At 48.2% G+C, this 20,945-nt stretch overlaps 1 protein-coding gene across 4 annotated transcripts in view; it reads left to right on the forward strand.

Annotated features, from left to right (window-relative positions):
* Positions 1-1,292: 1,292 nt before the first annotated feature.
* LOC127323547 (CBL-interacting protein kinase 8) overlaps positions 1,293-20,945 on the forward strand; it is a 36,174-nt gene continuing 16,521 nt past the window's right edge. Inside the window, exons 1-7 of one of the 4 annotated variants that reach the window (XM_051351662.2) lie at positions 1,293-1,797; positions 2,460-2,522; positions 2,630-2,701; positions 3,138-3,245; positions 3,326-3,400; positions 3,480-3,533; positions 4,487-4,612. In XM_051351662.2, coding sequence (XP_051207622.1) covers positions 1,615-1,797; positions 2,460-2,522; positions 2,630-2,701; positions 3,138-3,245; positions 3,326-3,400; positions 3,480-3,533; positions 4,487-4,612 — 681 coding nt within the window. In that variant the 5' untranslated portion in view covers positions 1,293-1,614. The remainder of the gene's footprint in view (positions 1,798-2,459; positions 2,523-2,629; positions 2,702-3,137; positions 3,246-3,325; positions 3,401-3,479; positions 3,534-4,486; positions 4,613-20,945) is intronic. The other 3 variants (XM_051351661.2, XM_051351660.2, XM_051351663.2) reach the window with 3 other exon arrangements.

The following is a 20,945-nucleotide window of genomic DNA, read 5'->3' on the forward strand; positions in this document are numbered from 1 at the left end:
TAATTGTTGTGGCAAAAACGAATTTATTTAGTATTAGGGCATCTCCAGCGGCGCGACGCAAACGGTCGCCGAGCGACCATTTTCGTCCGTCGTGACCGGAAATGCGTCTGGCACCACCTCCAGCGGGGCGACGTAAAGTGACCGGGCCGTCCACGGAGACGCAAACCTGGCCCAAATATGCGCCTCGGATGCGTCTCCGCGGACGTCCGGAAAGTGTCCGCTCGCGTCTGGCGGACGTTTCGTCGGGCCCGCCTGGCAGCGACTCTGCGTCGATGCGTCTTCTCAAACGCGCTAGTGACTGCGCCGTTCCGTCGCTTCGGCAGTCTGCGCCACGTTAATGGCGATGCCTCGGCTGCCGAGCGGTAGCAGCCCACCTCCGCCAACCACGTTAATGGCGACGCCACGCGTCCCGTGGCCACCGCATGCCTCCGGCCTATATAAAGGGGGCGCGCGTTCTTCTTCCTCATCCACTCCTCCAAAGAAACCCTAGCCGCCACAAAGCTCGACCGTAGCGCCGCCTAGGTGTTCCTGACGCATCCAGACCCGCGAGGAAGTCGATGGCCGGTCCTGGTGGCCAGCGAGGCGGTCGAGGCCGCGGCCCTGGGCGCCCTTGGGGCCGGGGAAGGGGCCGTCGTGGTGGAGCAGCTACGGCCCCACGCTCGCCGTCGCCTGCGCCCTCCTCGTCTTCGCAGGACGACCGCTGTTTCGAGTTCCTCCTCCGCATCGACGACGACCCACTCGGCATCAAGCGGCTCCCGGACAAGTTCGCCGAGTTCGTCGATGGCGTCGAGCCGGCGTATTTGCAGCTACGGGAGGCCAGCTGTAACTTCTGCCGTTGGACCGTGGAAGTCCTGTTCGCACACGGGGTGGGACAAGTTCACCCGTGACCTCGCGCTTGAGACCGACTGCCAGCTCACCTTCTTGTACGAGGGGGACGACGAGATGATCGTCAATGTGTTCGTCGACACAACCTACCGCAGGCACTACCACACCGACGAATCCGGCTCGGACACCGATTAGAACTTAGAATGTTCTTTCTTTACAGCGAATCTGGCTACGGGCCAGACGAAGCCAGTAATATTTGGAACTATGTTTAAATGGAGAAGAGAAAAAAAACAATAAAAAAATAAATACGTCGCCCCGCTGGAGCAGCCCCAGACGCAAACGGACGTGGACAAAAACGATTATTTTAGCGTCCGCAGCGCGACGCAACGAATGCTCACGAATATTAAAATGCGTCTTGCCCTTAGAAAGACATATTAGCCATTCCATGAGTTGGGCATTTTTGATTCCTTGCCGAGACGACACGACATACGACGGGCATTCTAGCTAAATTTCAGCACTACACCCTACACATTCTACCCTAGTCAAAAGCAATCATCACCACGGAACAGTCCGTCGCGTTCAAGCAAAATCCAACGCAAATTCCCCACCCCATTGGGGCGGCACACACGGTCGCTTGCTGCGGTGCCAAATCCCATCAATTCATCAATGGCGCTGTCGAGCTGAGCACTTAGTTGTTGAGCTCGAGCTCCCCGTAGTACGACTCTGCTTTTTTTGTTTTGAATCCTCCGCGAGTCGCCCACCGACTAACATCGAGCCCAACCTGAGAGGATGGTTGGAGGAGGGGGAGGAGGAGGGCCGCTGCGGCGGGTTGGGAAGTACGAAGTGGGGCGGACCATCGGGGAGGGGACGTTCGCCAAGGTCAAGTTCGCGCAGAACACGGAGACCGGGGAGAGCGTCGCCATGAAGGTGCTCGACCGCTCCTCCATCCTCAAGCACAAGATGGTGGATCAGGTGAGGAGGGTTTTGGTCTCCTACTGCGACTGGAGTCGGATCGATTCCCTCTAATTCCCCAGTTGTTGGCTGGATTGGGTTTCCTGATCGACAACTGGGAGCTCTCTGCCTCACTCCCAAGTGCTCTTGGAGTGGCTCGTGGACGCGTCATCTATTTAACTTCTATAATCCCCGGATCAGTAGATACCACGAATTGGTTGCTGTTTGGAGGAGTTCTGTTTTGTTGCAAGAAAACTGTGTATGAAGATATGCTTAATCTGAATATAGCTGATCTATTTTAAGCCCGACCCTTCTATTCTATGGCCGAGGAGTTACTTGTCCAGGTTTGAGACATTTCATTTAACTGGCTTCCCAGGGTTTATTGTAGGCACAATTGTGAATTGGATTAAAACCTTTGAAGCATTTTTAGTCTGCCCATCCATTTTGGTGTCCACAAGTGCATGAAACATCCCTTTTGGTTGTAATGGTCCTAGGCAGCTCCATTTCACTACTATTTCCTATAAATGGTGGTAAGCTTATGATCGTGAGGAAAACAGTATTAGCTTTACTGCCCTTTTTGGGCGCGGAAGCTGTACCGCCTTTGCGATGTACAACTGCACAAGTTAATTGAGTGAGCACTTTTCAGAGTGATGGATTTGATCTTACATGATTATTTTATGCAGATCAAGAGAGAGATATCCATAATGAAGCTTGTGAGGCATCCCAATGTGGTCAGGTTACACGAGGTAATGTGTCTACTTTCTTATAGAGATGTTGGTATTGTTAATATTTATTCTCACTTGTCTTCTTTAAGTACCAGTAGGATCATTACCACCCATTCTATTATGTGCAGGTTTTGGCCAGCCGAAAGAAGATATTTATAATCTTGGAGTTCATCACTGGTGGTGAACTATTTGACAAAATTGTAAGACCCCACTCTTCTTAGTGATGTCTGTCATGGTCAGTCTTGACTTCAAGATTTACAGTTAGAACTAATTCTTCTGTTTGTAGCTTGGATGTCTGGCTTATTCCTCCTAGGATGTATAAACATAATTTTCAAACTTTATTCTGTTGATTCTGAGTGTTTTGCTTAAGTAAAAATATATGTAGAATTGGGGTAAATACCTTGAATCATGTAACACTAGCAAGACGGCATATATTTTCTCCAGGCTGTTCACATTTTATACATCTGTGAAATATGCTGCTCTTGGTCTACATTCTCTGGATGGTGGGTACTGCTATTACTTAAATTTGAATTGGCCCACCTGTCTTTACTTGGATCTCCTTACTGAGGTTCAAGTTCAAGTATATGTTGATGTGAAACGGGAACCTAACATTGCTGTAAAAACAACCAATTTCAGATTCGTCATGGGAGACTTGGTGAAGCCGATGCACGTAAATACTTTCAGCAGCTTATTGATGGTGTTGATTTTTGCCACAGCAAAGGAGTCTACCATAGAGATTTAAAGGTGATTATTTAAAATGAAACATGAGTTCTGAGGTTCACAACTTGTGGGTTTGTTGGGCTTATTCTGCATGCTGTTTGCAGCCTGAAAATCTTCTCCTTGACTCCCAAGGAAATCTTAAAATTTCAGACTTCGGACTCAGTGCATGGCCTGCACAGGTGCATACCTTTCTCAAGCTTTGTTGATGCCTTGCTAATTTTATTTCACTTATCGATTTGCTTATTTTGTCCCATGTAGGGAGCTACCCTTCTACGTACTACGTGTGGAACCCCAAACTATGTTGCCCCAGAGGTATATCATCTGAATAACATATATTTAGTTCTTCTAGTTAGGCATCACTATACCTGTCCACTGCAAGGAATTGGTGGATTTTAGATTTACATTCCATTTGAATACGTTATTTTTGTTGGCAGTATTTGGATATCAAATTGTAGCAGGTACTTATGGTGAAGTCCCTATCATGGATTTGCTGTATTCTTTTTTCAAGCTTCGAGTCTTGATATATTGATAGATAGGAAAAAATATTTACGAGTGTACAAGTAACATGCGCCCTACCTTAAGTGCTAAGCTCTGCTGTAGTGACTCCTGGTGGCTGTCCGCCCTGCTTTAGCCCACAAGTCTGCCTCCGCTTGGATGGTGTCGAGCAGTAAAATGCTGTTGGGCCTCTCACTGTTGAAGATGGTGGCATTTCTCTGCTTTCAAGTCCACCACATTGTTATGAATGAGGAGAAGCCCTTAGTGATGGTGGAATGGAGTCAACGGCTGACTGTCACCAGTCGATGAAGTTGCCACCAGTAATGAATTTGCCAGAGTTAATCTGAAAACTAAAGCAATCACTATAGAATGCAAATACTTCAAGATTTAACTGTCAGGCCGGTTGATTAATGCCATTCTATCACGTGACATGTGATGATTACAACAACAACAACAACAACAACAACAACAACAACATCAAAGCCTTTTTCCCAAGCAAGTTGACATGGGATGATTGTTATATAGATAATGTTTCATTGTCCAATTTTCATATTATGGTAGAGAGTTTATACCATCGCACAGTTATCTAGTTATACTTAAGTTCATAACTAGCAAAGGGCTGGGCTACTGCTCTTGTAGGAAAATGCAACCAGCAGCTATTGATTATTTTCTCTGTAAAATCAGTCTTCTTATTCTTGGTCAGGTATATAGAACTGATGTGTTTTACCTGCCAAATATTTGTTAACTGTGAAATTTGTGTTATGAAACAGGTCCTCAGTCATAAAGGATATGATGGGGCACTTGCTGATACATGGTCATGTGGAGTTATTCTATATGTCCTGTTGGCAGGTTATCTTCCATTCGATGAAGTGGATTTGACTACACTTTATGGGAAGGTCTGTTTCTTATAAGCATATGACCACTTTACTACAAGTCAACCTCCGTCCCCATGGTATTTGAATATAGGTCGTTCTGGGATCCGTGTGGTCAACCAATTGAAACTTTGATTGTTAGAGAGTGGATTTTGTGACCGCGTGTATACGTGAGCACGCATCCATTACCGTCCGATTTGCTTTTAGATTCTTCCTGCAAGCTCGGAGATGCTCACGGCGACGACACGGCGTCTATCAACTTTTTCTCACCGACTCTTGTGGACCACGCAGGGTGGGTTTTGATTTTTGCGCTGTTCTCGCTAGTGGACAGAAGCATCAACCACAGATTCGGCATTTCAACATAGCACTCTGCTTTGCACTCATTAACACCCAACACAGTCGTACAATATACATATTAAACAATTAATTAGCCCAGATATCCAGCCATTAGCCAAACGGTAGTTCTTCCCCAGCCACGGACGGCGCCGCGCCAGTTGCATCGATGTACTCTGTACATGCTCAGCAGCTCTAGCACCGCCGTGCGCGCTCGGCCGTGGCGTCCGCCGATCCGGACCAGCAGCTACAGCGTTGCCCGTGCGCTTGGCCATGGTGCCCGCTGGACCGGCTCAGTGTCGTATGTGCACTGCAGCTCCAGCCCTGCCCGCGCGCTCCGGCGAGGCGTCCGCCGGCCGGACCAACGCCGTACATGAACAGCAGCTCCAGCATCGCCCGCACGCTTGGCCATGGCGTCCGCGGGACCGGACCAACGCCGTACGTGCACTGCAGCTCCAGGGCCGCCCACGCCCTCGGCCGTGGCGGCGGCGTCCGTCGGCTTGACCAAGACCGTGCGTGCGGCCGTGTGCCGCGTCCTCGGCCGTGGCATCCACTGCCGCTCTCCTCCTCGGGAGGCCCTCACTGCGCGTGGCCCTGCCGAAGAGCTGCGTATGGGCGCCTAGACGGGGGGTGGTGGCTTGACCTGCATCGAGCTCTGCCCAATCTCCACCATCTAGCCGGCGGCCACCCCCTGCTCCAGCGACGTAGCCGCCGCCTCCACGCCTTCCTCCGGTTCGAGAGCCGCCTCCACGTCGCCCTACTTCGCGCCGCCACCTCGCGCGGCCGCACGGCCCAGCCTCGAGTCCTCCGCCGCGCGCGCGCCGTGGTTGGAAGGGGCTGCCAATCCGCGGCTTCCTCCGGCGCCGGCGCAGGAGAGCAGGAGCCACGGTCAGGGGCGCCGTCCTCGACCTTGATGGCCGCCCTGCGGGCGCATCACAGCGACGGCCTCACCGACCGAGAGCAGCATCCACCAGGTCGTTCGGATTTTTGGGTTCGTTGGGGAATTGGGGAATTGAAGGTGAGAGCACGAAACGGTATAAGGAATCTTGTGAAATAATTTTTTAGTAGTACATCACCTGACGGAGAGAACGGATGCCGTTAGACACATGTCACTCAACGGAGACGTGCTCACGTATACACCCGGTCACCAAGCTTCTTTTGTTGATTGTTAATTATGCAAAATTATAATATTTGACTACCTAAGAGTAATGTCATGTGTTTTATCTTGCAAATTTGTGTGATCCAGCTACCACAAAATATCCAAACATCCTACTTGGGCTGTTGATTGTTAAATAGTTGACTTAAGCCCTATCTATGCTGGTAGGCTAGTTTGATCGTGGTCAAACATGATAGAAATAGAGTGTGGCATTGTACCTGCTACCGTAATGTAATTACCTAGAATCCACTTCTCCGAGAACATATCCAACACTCCCATCCATCGAGCAACACCGGTGCACCTGCATAATGTACCTATTTAAAAGTTTCAAAATCTTGTGAATAAAATTCATGATACTAATATTGTATTTATATCTATTATGCTATGCAGTTTCAGAACCAAACTTAATGTGTAGTTTGATAACAGAAAAGACAAATTTAGCGTGGGTCAAATTATTAGCCCATGTTGAATTAGCTACTCTTCATAGCTATATTTGAATTTTTGTGACATGATAGATGCATATTGTTATTTTTATTGTAATTTTCTGTTGGACAGTATATGGGCTGCATTCTATCTAGCAGTCTGTCTTTCTATTCTGGCCCATGTGGCCCATTAGCCCAAGTGACCTGGGATGGTATATAAGTGAGGCTGGTCTGTTAGAAACCCTAAGACATCACATAGCAACTGCTGGCTGCTGCCTCAAGGTTAGCCACGCTTCCTCTTCTACATGGTATCAGCGGCGGTGGTGGTGGCGGCGCCAGCGACAACCAGGGCGATGATGATGGTGTTCCTCTGGTGGCTTCTCTGAGGGGCAAGCGTGGGATGGTGCGGGATTTCGTGGCAGCAGATCCAAAGGAGGTTGAAGGCAGTGGTGCTTGTGGTGAAGTTGTGTTGCTGTGATTGGAGATGGCGGAGGAGGATCTGGCTATGGCCAAGGTGCTTGACAAGCTGGCCAACTTGCTGGCTGCAAAGACAGCAGATGGGCCATCTTCTGCTACTTCTGGGGAAGGCAGGAAGGCTGCCCCACATGGGGAGATGCATTATAAGCTTGAACTCATGCGAGATGAGATCAAGCTCGATGGGGTTGGAAGTTATCTGAGTTGGTCCAGGAGGGGGATGTTGATTCTAAGGACAAAGTCGACGGAAGGGTACGTGTTAGGAAAGGTTCTTGAGCCTGAAGAAAAGGAGGGGCAGGAGTGGAAGAGATGGAGTGCTACAGATTCACTAGTTCTCACTTGGTTGCTGAATTCTTTGACACCTGTTGTTGCAGCTTCAGTGGAAGCTCTTTCCACATCAACAGAGGTATGGGATGCCCTGTCAAAGATGTACTCAGGCAAGGGAAATCTCATGCTGATCTCTCAAATGGAAGACACAATAGACAATACACGATTTGACTCAAGGTGAAAAGTCAGTCATGACATATGTGGGAGAGTTGAGACGTGCATGGGCAGATCTGGATCACCTTGCCCCCTTGGTGCTGCCTCATCCAGAATGTGTTGCAGCAGTGAAGAAGTGGATTGAGGACAGAAGGGTGATGAAATTTTTGAAGGGACTGAATCTTGCATTTGAGGGCAGGAGGGCTGCGCTGATGCATCTTCCTCAGCTGCCTACACTGGAAGAGGCTATTGCAGCTATGGCACAAGAAGAAACTAGGCGAAACAAATGGAGAAAGTGGAGGTTGTTCCTAAACCAGCGTACTATGTGTCAAATAGGCAAGAGACATGTGATTGCCACAATTGTGGCATAAAAGGGCATCTAAGTCATAATTGTTTTGCTCCAAGACGTGGCCATTGAAGGGGGTATGGCCGAGGAAATTTCAGGGGAGTTAGAGGCAGGAATGCAGGGTATTCCAACCATCAAGTGAGTGCTAGAGCAAACACATCAGCCATGAATGAAGGGCAAGGACAACCTAGTTCAAGCCAGAGTAAAGTGAAGATGGGAGAGCAGCAAGCTGATGCAAGTTTTGGGCACTTTGCCCACTTTGTTACTTGGGTGAAGGTAAGACTGAAAGTGCCTCTATAGCTATGCATAGACTAAATTCAGAATGGATACTAGACTCTGGAGCCTCCAAACATGTTGCTGGTAGCATTGGAGAGTTCGAATCATATAGGCCAGCCACTCCAATGCATCAAGAAACAATTCAGACTGCTGATGGTACAACTCAAGCAATCAAAGGAACTAGAGTTGTTCAGTGCACAAGAAATATTGGGCTATCATCAGTCCTACATGTTCCTGCATTTCCTATGAATTTACTCTCTCTAAGTGCACTGGTTGATCAAATAGACTGTCGTGTAATTGTATAGATACGTATTCTTTATACAGGAGAGACTGAGTGGAAGGAAGATTGGAACCGGAACCAGGCGTAGAGGCCTTTGGTACATGGACCGTGATGAATCATCCAAGCTAGAAGGTTCAGCGCTTGTTACTGCTGGAGAAGGAGAAAATTGCTATGATGCACCATTGTAGAATGGGACATGTTGCTTTTGATAAAATGACTAAAGTCTTTCCAGATGTAATGAGTGAAGTTGATAAGAACAATCTTAAGTGTGAAGCATGTGAGTATGCTAAACATACTAGAAACACCTATGTGAGTAAGGGGCTCAGAAGTATATCCCCGTTTATGCTTGTGCATTCTGATGTGTGGACATGGCCTATTTCCTCTATCAGTGGGATGAAGTATTTTGTGACATTCATTGACTGTTATTCTCGAATGACTTGGGTGTACCTTATGAAGCATAAGGATGAAGTGCTTTCTTGTTTCCAGAATTTCTATAAATATGTTAAAACCCAGTTCATGGTGCATGTCCAAATGCTCAGATCAGATAATGGGACAGAATATATGATGAGGTATCTCTGGCTCTGATACCATATGATGAGGTCTAAGACCCCGTTTGTGGCCCGATCTTGCGAATTGACCCGGAAACGAAAGGGGAAAAGAGGAAGAACACGAAGAACACGACGAACGCGATGAACACGATGAACACGGGGACACACGCACGCACACCAACCCGATACAACGATGCTTACCCTCGTGGCTCGATGGACCACGCCGAATAGAATCACCCACGGAAGAGACCGCGGTAGAATTCCGAGGTGAGAGATACGGTGTTGGAGACGGAATCGGTGAGGGAGAGAGAGTGCACACACTAGAATCTCACTCACAAACTCAATCAACAACAAGGGTGGCCTTGATTACAGAGGGATGATACCCTAGGGAGACATAGCTCAAATCCTATTCTAAGCCAAATCTTGTCTAACCCTAGCAAATGGGGAGTACGGGGATACATATAGCTCAGATTTAGGCAGGGGTACTTTAGGCATTACAAGGGATGAAAGCGTAGACGTTCAGATGAAAAGGAACGGCTCAGATTGAAGTAATTCGCGCACGGGCGGTACCTCGGGCGGAGGTACCGGCCATGGTACCGGAAACAGCCTCAAATTGGTTGAAAGTATCCAGTATGGTTGGGCGCATGGGCGGTACCTCGGCCGGTACCATGGCCGGAGGTACCGGCCTGCCCTTTCCTTCCCGCGGGGTCGACGTGGCCTGCTCGGAGGGCGCTGTGGCGGCCGGTGAGTACCGGCCGAGGTGGCGGTAGTACCGGGCCCAGCCCGGGCCCCGCGCGTGGCCATCTCCTTGAGGAGGTACCGGCCAAGGAGGCCCTGGAGGCTCCGGCCTGATCTCCCTGGAGGCTCCGGCCTGGTAGGAGGCTCCGGCCACTCCATGGTGGAGGCTCCGGCCTCCACTCCTCTTCTTCCCTTCTCTCTTCCTCTTTCTCTTCTTCCTTCTTTCTTCTTCTTCTCTTCTTCTTCCTTCTCTCTTCTTCTTCTCTTCTTCTTCCTTCTCCCTTGTACAATGGTGTGTCCTCCTCCTCCTCATGTCCTTGATGAGACTTGCACCTAATGACACATAATTGGCATGAGGTAGCATTCCATTCAAGTGGGCGTTGGGGTCGAGTATCGAGAGGAAAGAGTTCACCTTGTCGCGTGTAGCGTGGGTTAGGGTTGAAGGTCCACTTGGGGGACTCTTTGGCCATGGTGTAGCATTGACGATAGGCGGGGCTACATCATCTCCCCCCCCTTGGGGAAGAGTCGTCCTCGACTCTTGTTCTTTCTCACCGACGGTGTAGTCCATGACGACTCTCCCATGTTGTGGTAGAGGGATAAAGTTGCGGTCGAAGAAGAACTTGGGGAAAAACGAGTTGCAAATGGAAAGCTCGTGGATGCCAATTTCGTGATCGGCGAACAAGAGGCTCTCAATCCAATACGAAGCATCAAGTCGTTTCTCCAAGAGGCATTTGGCAAAAATGGGAAACAAAAGTGTGTCGATGTATCCAAAATTTGGAAGGGCAAAAATTTGTGCATGTAAGAGTTGTAAGGTGTCAAAAATGTGTGGTGTAGCATTGTCCCAAACAAGTGGAACAAACAAAAGGCAAGTGTCGGCAGCAAAATTGTTATGTGCAATGGCAAAGCGGTGGAAACTTCTAGCTTGGGAAAGTATGGTTGGCGTGAGCCTAGTATGGGTATCCTCAAGTGTCAAAGAATCCAATGCAAATGCCAAAGGTGAAATGAAAAATCGAAAGAAGGGCAACTTTTTGTGTGACATGGGGCACAAGATGCATAAGGTATCTCTCACATGTACGACATGGTCCTTGAGAATCTCGGAGTGTATGATGAAAGCATCAAGACATACAACAATCATTGTGCCAACAAGATGTGTCAAGATATGTTGCATAAGAAGCAAAAGAGGTGACGAGGCATTGGTCCAAACCGGAAGCTCGACAAGACAAGCCGGAAACACACGAGGGCGAAGGCGTTTGGGAACATACCCTTTGGCGTGAATCCCATGGGTTGGATCATATATCTCGTCCGTGTTGGGGTAGCTCTCAATTGCGCGTTTTGTGAGCTCATGCTCCGTAGCGGTGGAAGTTGATGGTCGGGTACCTACACATGGAATGAGCAAAACAAAGAGCGTATGTGCATGGTAGAGGAACACATCATCCATCATGATGTTCCAAGACTTGTGCACATCACCATGAGTGTCAAGCAAGATAGTATGAAATGCATGGCGATAGTGCAAGTGGTAAGAAGGTGCATTCATGGCATGTGGCAACTCATGATCATCAAAAATAGAGAAGGCTATGGGGGCCATCTCATGGACAATGAAATAAGCATTCTTGCATACCAAGCATAAGAAAGAGCAATTGTTCGCAATCTTGGATGCAAGGATCATGGAAGAGTGTAAACATTTGGGGCAAAGCATGCGGAAGCTAATGTCATCCTTGTCATTATCATTGCAAGCAATACATGGTAAAGAGCAAGTGGTCGGCATATTGCAAGCAATGGTGGAAAAATTGAAGCTCTCATAGCATGGCATGGTCATGGTATCACAAACATTCACTTCCACATGATCAACAATGTTATCAAGCAAAGTATCGCATGCGAAAATGAAAGTAGCATGTGACGTAGCAAATGTATCATCAAGAGCATGCATGCACTCATAAGTCATCATGTCCACTAGTGGGATCATGGCATCATCAACACCTATGTTGTTACCTTTGAAGGCCGACTCATGTGAAGTAGGTGTTGTGGAAGTGGGAGGATCCATGTGGTCGACATGTCCATCTTGGAGCAAGCATGGTGAGATATCATCGTCTTCATGCACCATGTACATCTTCTCCATGAGCGGGAACTCATCCTCCGTGGAACCTAGTGCAACATAAGAAGACACAAACGAGGGAGAGGTTAATGTGTTAGCAAATGCGATGTCCTCCATGGACCTATCATCTACCTCTCTCAACTCACTTTGTGTATCACTCATGTCCTCCAAACGGAAGCACTCAAACTCACATATGGGGTGGGAGTCACTCAACTCACTATCACTCTCACTCAAGTGGGCTAAGTGGCTCTCATGCTCACATGGGAATGGTACCAACTCATCGATGAAGCATAGGGGAGTAGGCTCGACTTTCTCATCTCCATGCGCCTCCTTGGTTGAAGGGAAAATCCCATGCTCAACCATCTCAACTCCATTGCCTCCCAAGTCGTCCTCCATCGGTGGCGCCGTAGTGTTGTGGAGAGCTAGGCTCGGATCCACATCATCCTTGCGATGGCCTTGGAGGTCTTCATCTTGAAGTGTGGGCGCCGTAGGCTTCTTGGTGGCTTGGGCTTGTAGCTCGTCGAAGTAGAGCGTCTTGGCGCTTGGCTTTGTGCATTGCCATGCCTCGTGACCCTTGGCCTTGCATACCTCACATAGGAGATTGGGACATTCCCGTGGGCGGTGGCCTTGTTGCTTGCACTTGTAGCATCGGAGTCCATAGGCATGTAATGAGCTAAAGGCCATTGTGGTGGTGGCGCAAGAGGCGGAAGTGGCCATATGAGGCTCTCGTCGTCGTGCTTCATCACCATGACTTGATGAGTGTCGTCGAAGATCCTTGGGGGATGTTGGTCGATGGCGATCATGAAGTGGCTTGTGGCGGAGAAGCTCATGTGGTGACGTATGTCGATGTAGACCATGAGGTGGTAGTGGTCGACGACTATCATGAGATGGTGTGAGTCGATGATGGTCCTTGCCATGCCTAGATGATGGCTCATGCGACTTGGCATGTTGCTTGCGGCGCCTTGTGGAGCTTGGAGAAGAGTGTCGATGACGCTCATGATGGGGACGCTCTTGATGCTCCATATGGTGTACTTGAAGTCGACGATCTTGTGCATAAGCACTCTCATGGTGGCGCCTTGTGGAGCTCGTATTAGTGTGTCGATGACGCTCATGATGGGGACGCTCTTGATGATCCATATGATGGTGCCATCGTGGTTGTCCTTGATCTTCATATGTAGCTCCAATGGCCAAGTGGTGGTACTTGGGAGCATCGTCGTTGCTCCTTGTGGAGACTAGGTGAGGTTCCGCCATGGTGTCGATGTCGTAGGCGTGGCGTTGCTCCACCAAGTCGTCGATGTCGTACTCGTGGTGTTGCTCCACCATGTCGTCGATGTCGTAGTTGTGGTGTTGCTCCACCATGTCGTCCATGCTTGACGAGCCATTGTCGATGTAGAGCTCGTTGAAGTCGTCCTCAAGGTGGTGCTCCACCATGTCGTCCATGTCGATGATGCTTGGGGAGCCATGGTCGTTGTTGAGCTCCTCGATGTCGGACATGTCCGTGATGCTTGGGGAGCTATGGTCGGAGTAGAGCTCCACATGTTCCTCCACATCCGCGGTGCTTGAAGAGGTATCCTCCTCGAAGTGCTCCGTGTACTCCTCCATATCTTCTTCGTCGCTATACATGTTAGCACGACAAGATCTATATGGTGTATGTTAGTGGAAGAACACTACCTCGCATCCTTACCGTGGTATGATAAGATCGGGGTGATCCAACAAAACCGAGAGTTAGAACAATTGTATCGGGTACTCACGCAAAAACACACGCAAAAGCTAGCAAATATGGTGTTAGGTGAGTATGGTGGAAAGCCAAAAGACGAAATCCGAAATCAAGTATGTTGTTAAAAGTGGGTGAGGTCCAAAAATCCAAATGTCAATGTGAAGATCACTATAAACACGGAAAAGATGTGGAACGCACACACGAGATGAACGGGGTTAGTGCGACCAAGGAATGAGCGAAAAAGTGTATGAAGCCCTTAAGCAAGGGTGCTCGGTGTCACACTAACACAAGAAGAGATCAAAGCTTTGGTTGCAAACGAAGAGACAACAAGATTCACACGTGGCCTCTCTTCTCTTATTTCTCTTTTGCTTAAAAGCTTTTTCTCTTTTGTATATGGTGGCACTTGCACTCGTTTGTATCTTTGGTGGCACTTGCACACTTTTGTATGTATGGGTATATGGATGTATGGATGTATGGTGCTACTCGCACTCTTTTTGTGTTTTTGGGGCTTTTTCACGCACTATGTTAGCGTTAGCCTCGCTTTTGCTATCTTGCCACACGAGTGTTTGCTTGGATGCTTTACTCAACACGACACACACACCTCACAATGCGGGGCCACGTGCAATGTCTCGCAACACTCAATAAGCAATGCTCGATAGGATAGATCGCAAAAGAAGAGGGGTTACAAGGTGGGGAGCAAGTTATACCTAGATGAAAATGTTAGGCGGTGTCGGAACACACAACTTGCGATGATGGCGGTGATGTCAAGAGTACGGTTGCAAGTCCGGGGTGCCGAGGATGTTGTCGCTTGCTTCGGAGCTGCGGGTTAGTTTCACAAACAAGGCACTCAAACCTAACAAGCAAACACAAGTTAGCGGAAGAAAAGGGTCAAAGTAGCTTGGCGTCGATGGCGGTGGTATGCGGTGGTGATATCGGTGAGCTAGCGGCGGCGGTGGTGATGGTGGGGGCGGCGCGATGCTTGCCGGTGGTATGCCGATGGCGGTATCGGTGAGCTAGCGGTGGCGGTGGTGATGGTGGGGCAGCGGCGATGCTTGCCGGTGGTATGCCGATGGCGGTATCGGTGAGCTTGCGGTGGCGGCGGCGGTGGTGGTGGTGCCGCGGCGGTGTTTCCCGATGGTTTGGGGGGGTGGCGGTGTTTGCCGGTGGTGAAGGGGGTGGCGGTGCTTGCCGGCGGTGGAGAGGAGTGGTGGTGGTCGGCGGTGGTGGGGCATACACGGTGGTGGTGGCCGGCGGTGGGAGCTGCGGGTGTTTAGTGCGAGCGGTAGTGGAGGGTGGAGCCTCCACCCGGAGGTACCGCTCGTGCACGGGTGGAGCCTCCACCCGGAGGTACCGCTCGTGCCTCTTCTTCCTTGGCAGCTCACGCGTGCACAGCTTTCTCTCTCCTGTTCTTCCCCAAAACCAAACCAAATTGATCCAAACTCGAAAATTGATGGAATTGGAGGCTAAAAAGTGGGGGAAATAGTAGATCAACACTAGAGACACCAAATCCATGGACCAAAACCACTCAAAACGCAACGAAATCGCAGATCCATCAAAAGGCAAATTGGGGCTATTTTTTGGGGATTTTTTGGGAATATTTTTAGAAACGAAATTGGGTGGGTGGGGGGTCAAATTCGCGGAAACCAAAGGCTGCTGATACCATATGATGAGGTATCTCTGGCTCTGATACCATATGATGAGGTCTAAGACCCCGTTTGTGGCCCGATCTTGCGAATTGACCCGGAAACGAAAGGGGAAAAGAGGAAGAACACGAAGAACACGACGAACGCGATGAACACGGGGACACACGCACGCACACCAACCCGATACAACGATGCTTACCCTCGTGGCTCGATGGACCACGCCGAATAGAATCACCCACGGAAGAGACCGTGGTAGAATTCCGAGGTGAGAGATACGGTGTTGGAGACGGAATCGGTGAGGGAGAGAGAGTGCACACACTAGAATCTCACTCACAAACTCAATCAACAACAAGGGTGGCCTTGATTACAGAGGGATGATACCCTAGGGAGACATAGCTCAAATCCTATTCTAAGCCAAATCTTGTCTAACCCTAGTAAATGGGGAGTACGGGGATACATATAGCTCAGATTTAGGCAGGGGTACTTTAGGCATTACAAGGGATGAAAGTGTAGACGTTCAGATGAAAAGGAACGGCTCAGATTGAAGTAATTCGCGCACGGGCGGTACCTCGGGCGGAGGTACCGGCCATGGTACCGGAAACAGCCTCAAATTGGTTGAAAGTATCCAGTATGGTTGGGCGCATGGGCGGTACCTCGGCCGGTACCATGGCCGGAGGTACCGGCCTGCCCTTTCCTTCCCGCGGGGTCGACGTGGCTCGCCCGGAGGGCGCCAGGGTCGGCCGGTAGTACCGCCGAGGTGGCCGGTAGTACCGGGCCTAGCCCGCCCCGCGTGGCCATCTCCTTGAGGAGGTACCGGCCAAGGAGGCCCTAGAGGCTCCGCCCGATCTCCCCGGAGGCTCGGCCCGGTAGGAGGCTCCGGCCACTTCCATGGTGGAGGCTCCGGCCTCCACTCCTCTTCTTCTCTTCTCTCTTCCTCTTCTTCTTCTTCTTCTTCTTCTTCTTCTCTTCTTCTTCCTTCTCTCTTCTTCTTCTCTTCTTCTTCCTTCTCCCTTGTACAATGGTGTGTCCTCCTCCTCCTCATGTCCTTGATGAGACTTGCACCTAATGACACATAATTGGCATGAGGTAGCATTCCATTCAAGTGGGCGTTGGGGTCGAGTATCGAGAGGAAAGAGTTCACCTTGTCGCGTGTAGCGTGGGTTAGGGTTGAAGGTCCACTTGGGGGACTCTTTGGCCATGGTGTAGCATTGACGATAGGCGGGGCTACATCAATATATTAACAAGAAGTTTGGTGGATTCCTATCTAATCATGGTATTCCAGACACTCCACCTCAAAATGGAGTGGTAGAGAGAAAGAATCGCCACATTTTAGAAGTGGCTCGATCATTGATGTATACCATGGATGTTCCACAATTCCTCTGGAGTGAGGCAGTGATGACTGCTACGTTTCTTATCAATCGCATGCCCTCAAGAATACTAGATATGAAATCTCCTTGTGAACTATTGCTAGGAGAGAACAAGTTTGTGGTTCCTTCAAAGGTGTTTGGCTGCACTTGCTTTGTTCGTGATCACAGCCCTCGGTGACAAAACTTTACCCTAGAGCTATTAAGTGCATCTTCATTGGCTATCCTGCTGGACAACGAGGATATAAATGTTGGAGTCCCTCTGAGCGACCCACATTTGTAAGTATTGATGTTACTTTCTGGGAATCTAACCCCTTTTATGGTGAAAAAACAGATTTGAGTGCTATATTTGAAGGGCTTGACCAACCACTGAATATTGCTGGTCAAGAGGGGGAGAGTGCAAGTGGCAGCAGTGCAAGTAACAACAGCTCTCCTCATGTGAAGCAACAACCACCACAACATCCTATGATTGTTGGGTCTATACCACTTGTTGTACCAGAATTGCCACATGCTAGAAGTTGGCCAAAACCAAATGAAGAGCAGGATCTTCGTGTGTACTCACGGAGACCAAGGATTGAAGAACAGGGGGAGCACCATGCAGAGGAATAGGGGGAGCAACAGCCGCAGGGGGAGTTACAGTTTGTTGAGGCTGATGTGCCTGAAGAAAGGTCAACGGGCAATACAATGGAATCGTTGGATTTGCCTATTGCTTTAAGGAAGGGGACAAGAGGAGCTACCTTAAAAGAAATCGATAGATATGGCTTGGTACACAACATCAATAACTATTTATCATATGAAGCTTTATCCTTGTCATACAAGGCATTTGTAGTGTTTCTCCAGTCTATTGCAATTCCAACAGATTGGAGGGCAGCCAAGCGGGATCAGAAGTGGTTTGCAGCTATGAACGAAGAATCGGAGGCATTGAGGAAGAGCAGGACTTGGGAATTGACTACTCTTCCTAGAGGAAAGAATGCAGTCAGCTGTAACTGGGTATATACCGTAAAACAGAGCCTGAAGGAAAGATAGAGAGGTACAAAGCGAGATTGGTAGCTAGAGGGTATAGTCAAACATATGGAATTGACTATGATGAAACATTTGCACCTGTGGCAAAGATGAATACAGTAAGGGTCCTGATCTGAGGTGCAACAAACTTTGGATGGCCCTTACACCAGCTGGATGTGAAAAATGCATTCCTACATGGTAATCTACAAGAAGAAGTTTACATGGAGATTCCCCCGGGCTTGGCTTCAGCTGAAACTGAAGGTAAAGTGTGCAAGCTAAAGAAGTCGTTTTATGGTTTAAAGCAATCTCCTAGAGCTTGGTTCGATCGATTTAGAAGAGCTGTGTGCGAGATGGGATATGGATAGTGTAACGGAGACCACACTGTATTCTATAGACATTCAAATCAGAAAATAACAATTCTAGCAGTCCACGTGGATGACATTATAATCACAGGAGATGATGTAGCAGAAATAACTAGGGTAAAGAGTTGTTTAAACAAAGCCTTTGAAGTCAAAGATCTGGGGCAACTTAGATACTTTCTTGTAATAGAGGTTGCAAGGTCAAAGAAGGGAATAGTTCTATCACAGCGCAAGTACATCTTAGACCTTCTCAGTGATATGGGGATGATGGATTGTTGTGCAGCTCCCAACACCCATGGATCAAAATCAAAAGGTAACAACTCAATGCGGCGAACTTGTAGACAAGGAGAAATATCAGAAAGTGGTGGGAAGATTGTTATACTTGTGTCACACAAGACCAGATATTGCATATACAGTTGGTGTAGCCAGCAGATATATGCATGAGCCAAGAAGTGGACACATGGATGTTGTTCATCGAATCCTAAGATACTTAAAAGGAACTCCAGGAAAAGGGTTATGGTTTAAAGCAAATGGACATCTAACAGTTGATGGTTACAGTGATGCTGATTGGGCAAGTTGTTTAGATGATAGAAGGTCAACTTCTGGTTATTGTGTATTTGTTGGGGGGAACTTGGTAGCATGGAGAAGCAAAAAACAACTAGTAGTATCAGCCATGTCTCTAGGATTAAGTGAGATGCTATGGGTAAGAAACCTTCTGAGTGAGTTGAAGATCTTAAAGGCTGGACACTTGAACGTGTGGTGTGTGGCGACCCCGGAGGTCGTAGGCTAGACAAACCCAGATCTCCATCTGGCATAAGCCTAACCTAGATCTCTAGGGCCTACAGGGTGAGAATCGGTAACACAACAGTGACTTTACGACTCAAAGAGTAATACAAGCTCATAACTGAGAGAAGAACCAAAGTATTACAAGCAGAGGTCACTGACCTGACATTTCATCAATCAACGGAAGCGAAGTTATGCTATTCAAAAGGCCTAAGAGGCCAGGAGCATAACGACGACGTCCCAGCCCATAGATTCCAGGCTGCCACCTGGGAATCCCAAGCTACTCGTCGATGTCGAACTAGAAACCTTCATTTGTTGGAGCGACTTCGTCTGAAACAAAGCATGCAAAGCTGAGTACAGGGACTCAGCAAGACTTAGTACAACCTTTTAGCAAAGCTGGTATGCGAGGCTTTATGTGGAGCTTATTTTGCGGAAAGCTAGTTTTCATTTATAAACAAGAGGGAGCAGAAGCTCGTCTATTCAGATCATTTTCAAAAGGGGATAAGAGAGCGATATCACTAGCTCTACTGATCATCATATTGAATCCACCGAATCTTCATCATCGGCTGAACCTATCAACTAGGAGCACCCCCTCGATACCCTGAAGAGGGATCCTTATCACACATTGATTTCAAGTTTTACGATTGGGTTAAAGTTCTCTATGATCAACACGTTCTTCCCCAAGTCGTCCGTAACCGTGGACACGGCTTTTCGAAAAGATTTACCCTGCAGGGGTGTACAACTTTACCCACACGTGCCGACCGACTCTTAGCGCCGTACGTTACACACTTCCTTGGTGTGCCGGCAGAGGGTGATCGACCAAAACCTTTCCCTTACTTCGCCTATTCCATGAGTCAATCTAACTGGGGAACTCCGTCATCGTAGGTAGCCATTCTCCGAGGCGGTCCCGATCATTGTGCGCAGGGGATCCAGTTCAATGCCTCCAGCATCCTTCACCCTAGCCATGTCCCTGTATGATGCACCTTTGAAAATCTTTTTCACGCCTTCGCCATGCAGAATGCCAAATGGAACTCGCAAACTAATTGACTCATGGGTAAGCTAGGCAAGTTCGGGCCAAGGGGTTCCCATGGGCCCCGTGTGGCTCTACGCTCAGTCTTGGTTCCGAAGGCGAGAGCCTCAGGTCCTAGTATCGGCGAGAACGAGTCAAATCACCACATACCCATGTGGCGGCCCATCCAAGCCTTTAAACATGTTTATTAACATAACTGATCTTACCACGCCATCCTGCCATACTAGGTTCATTCGCAGTTCTAATTCATCAACCAGATGGATCAGAATTCATCAACTAAGCATGGCTAAGCATAATCGATATAACGGCTCTAGCGGTGCACACATAGCTCAAACCTAGTCTTGCTGGGAGCAGTGGATCAGAGTATTTAGGCTACAAGGATGGTAAATGCAACACACATAGGACAACTATATCTGCCGATAAAACATATTGGAAACGAATGCAATATGTAGGAACCAGAAGTAAAAACATTTCAAAATCATAATATGAACCAGGCTAGGGCTTGCCTTTGTCCCTGACAAACCAATATGGATCTTCGGAGATCCCATGCTTGACTTGTTCATTGAGTTGCGTCGTTGTTGATCTTCATCATCTCGGGCAGTTGCTCTATCGATCGCGAAGAAGCAAATACCGGAAAGGTGAAACAACAATCAACACATGGCATAATGCAATGCGCATACAAGTATGATGACATGATATGTTAATTAGGTACTGATTTGTAATCCCTAAACATGGACAACAATTTAAATGGAGTTCAAATACTGTAGAAAAGGCATTTAAATTAACTCCATGATTACATAAAAGAGTTGTTTTGTTCTTCTATTGTAAACAGTAGTTTAAGTTGTCTAATGATGCATGATTTTGAAACAAACAGATAGAGGACATTTTTATGAACAATTCGATATCTTATTTGCATTTTTCCGATTTTATATGAATTAGTTATGGATTTTGCAAGTTCATATATTTTCTGAAAACGGAAAACAGCAGGACACAAAAGTTACTCTATTATTGTCTGAACATAACTCACGAATTCTGTTTGGAAACACTGAGTTTAGAAGTTAAGTACTCTAGTGTTCAAACCGGAAACATAGGTACAACAACTAGTTCAAACACCAAACTAAACTGATGGTTTCCTGGGCTCTAGATCTTCTCCTAAGAAACCTGGTCAAAGACGTTGAATACAACTAGTACCTTGAACTGATGGCTTTTGGTGAATTGGGAGATAGTATGGTTCAGTTTGGCTGCTATTTTCACAACCGAAAACGGGATTTCAGTAGGAGATAAACAAGGCAGTAGTAAATGTATTCAGGAAGT

The sequence above is a fragment of the Lolium perenne genome, chromosome 3, assembly GCF_019359855.2.
Source record: "Lolium perenne isolate Kyuss_39 chromosome 3, Kyuss_2.0, whole genome shotgun sequence".
Taxonomy (NCBI): domain Eukaryota; kingdom Viridiplantae; phylum Streptophyta; class Magnoliopsida; order Poales; family Poaceae; genus Lolium; species Lolium perenne.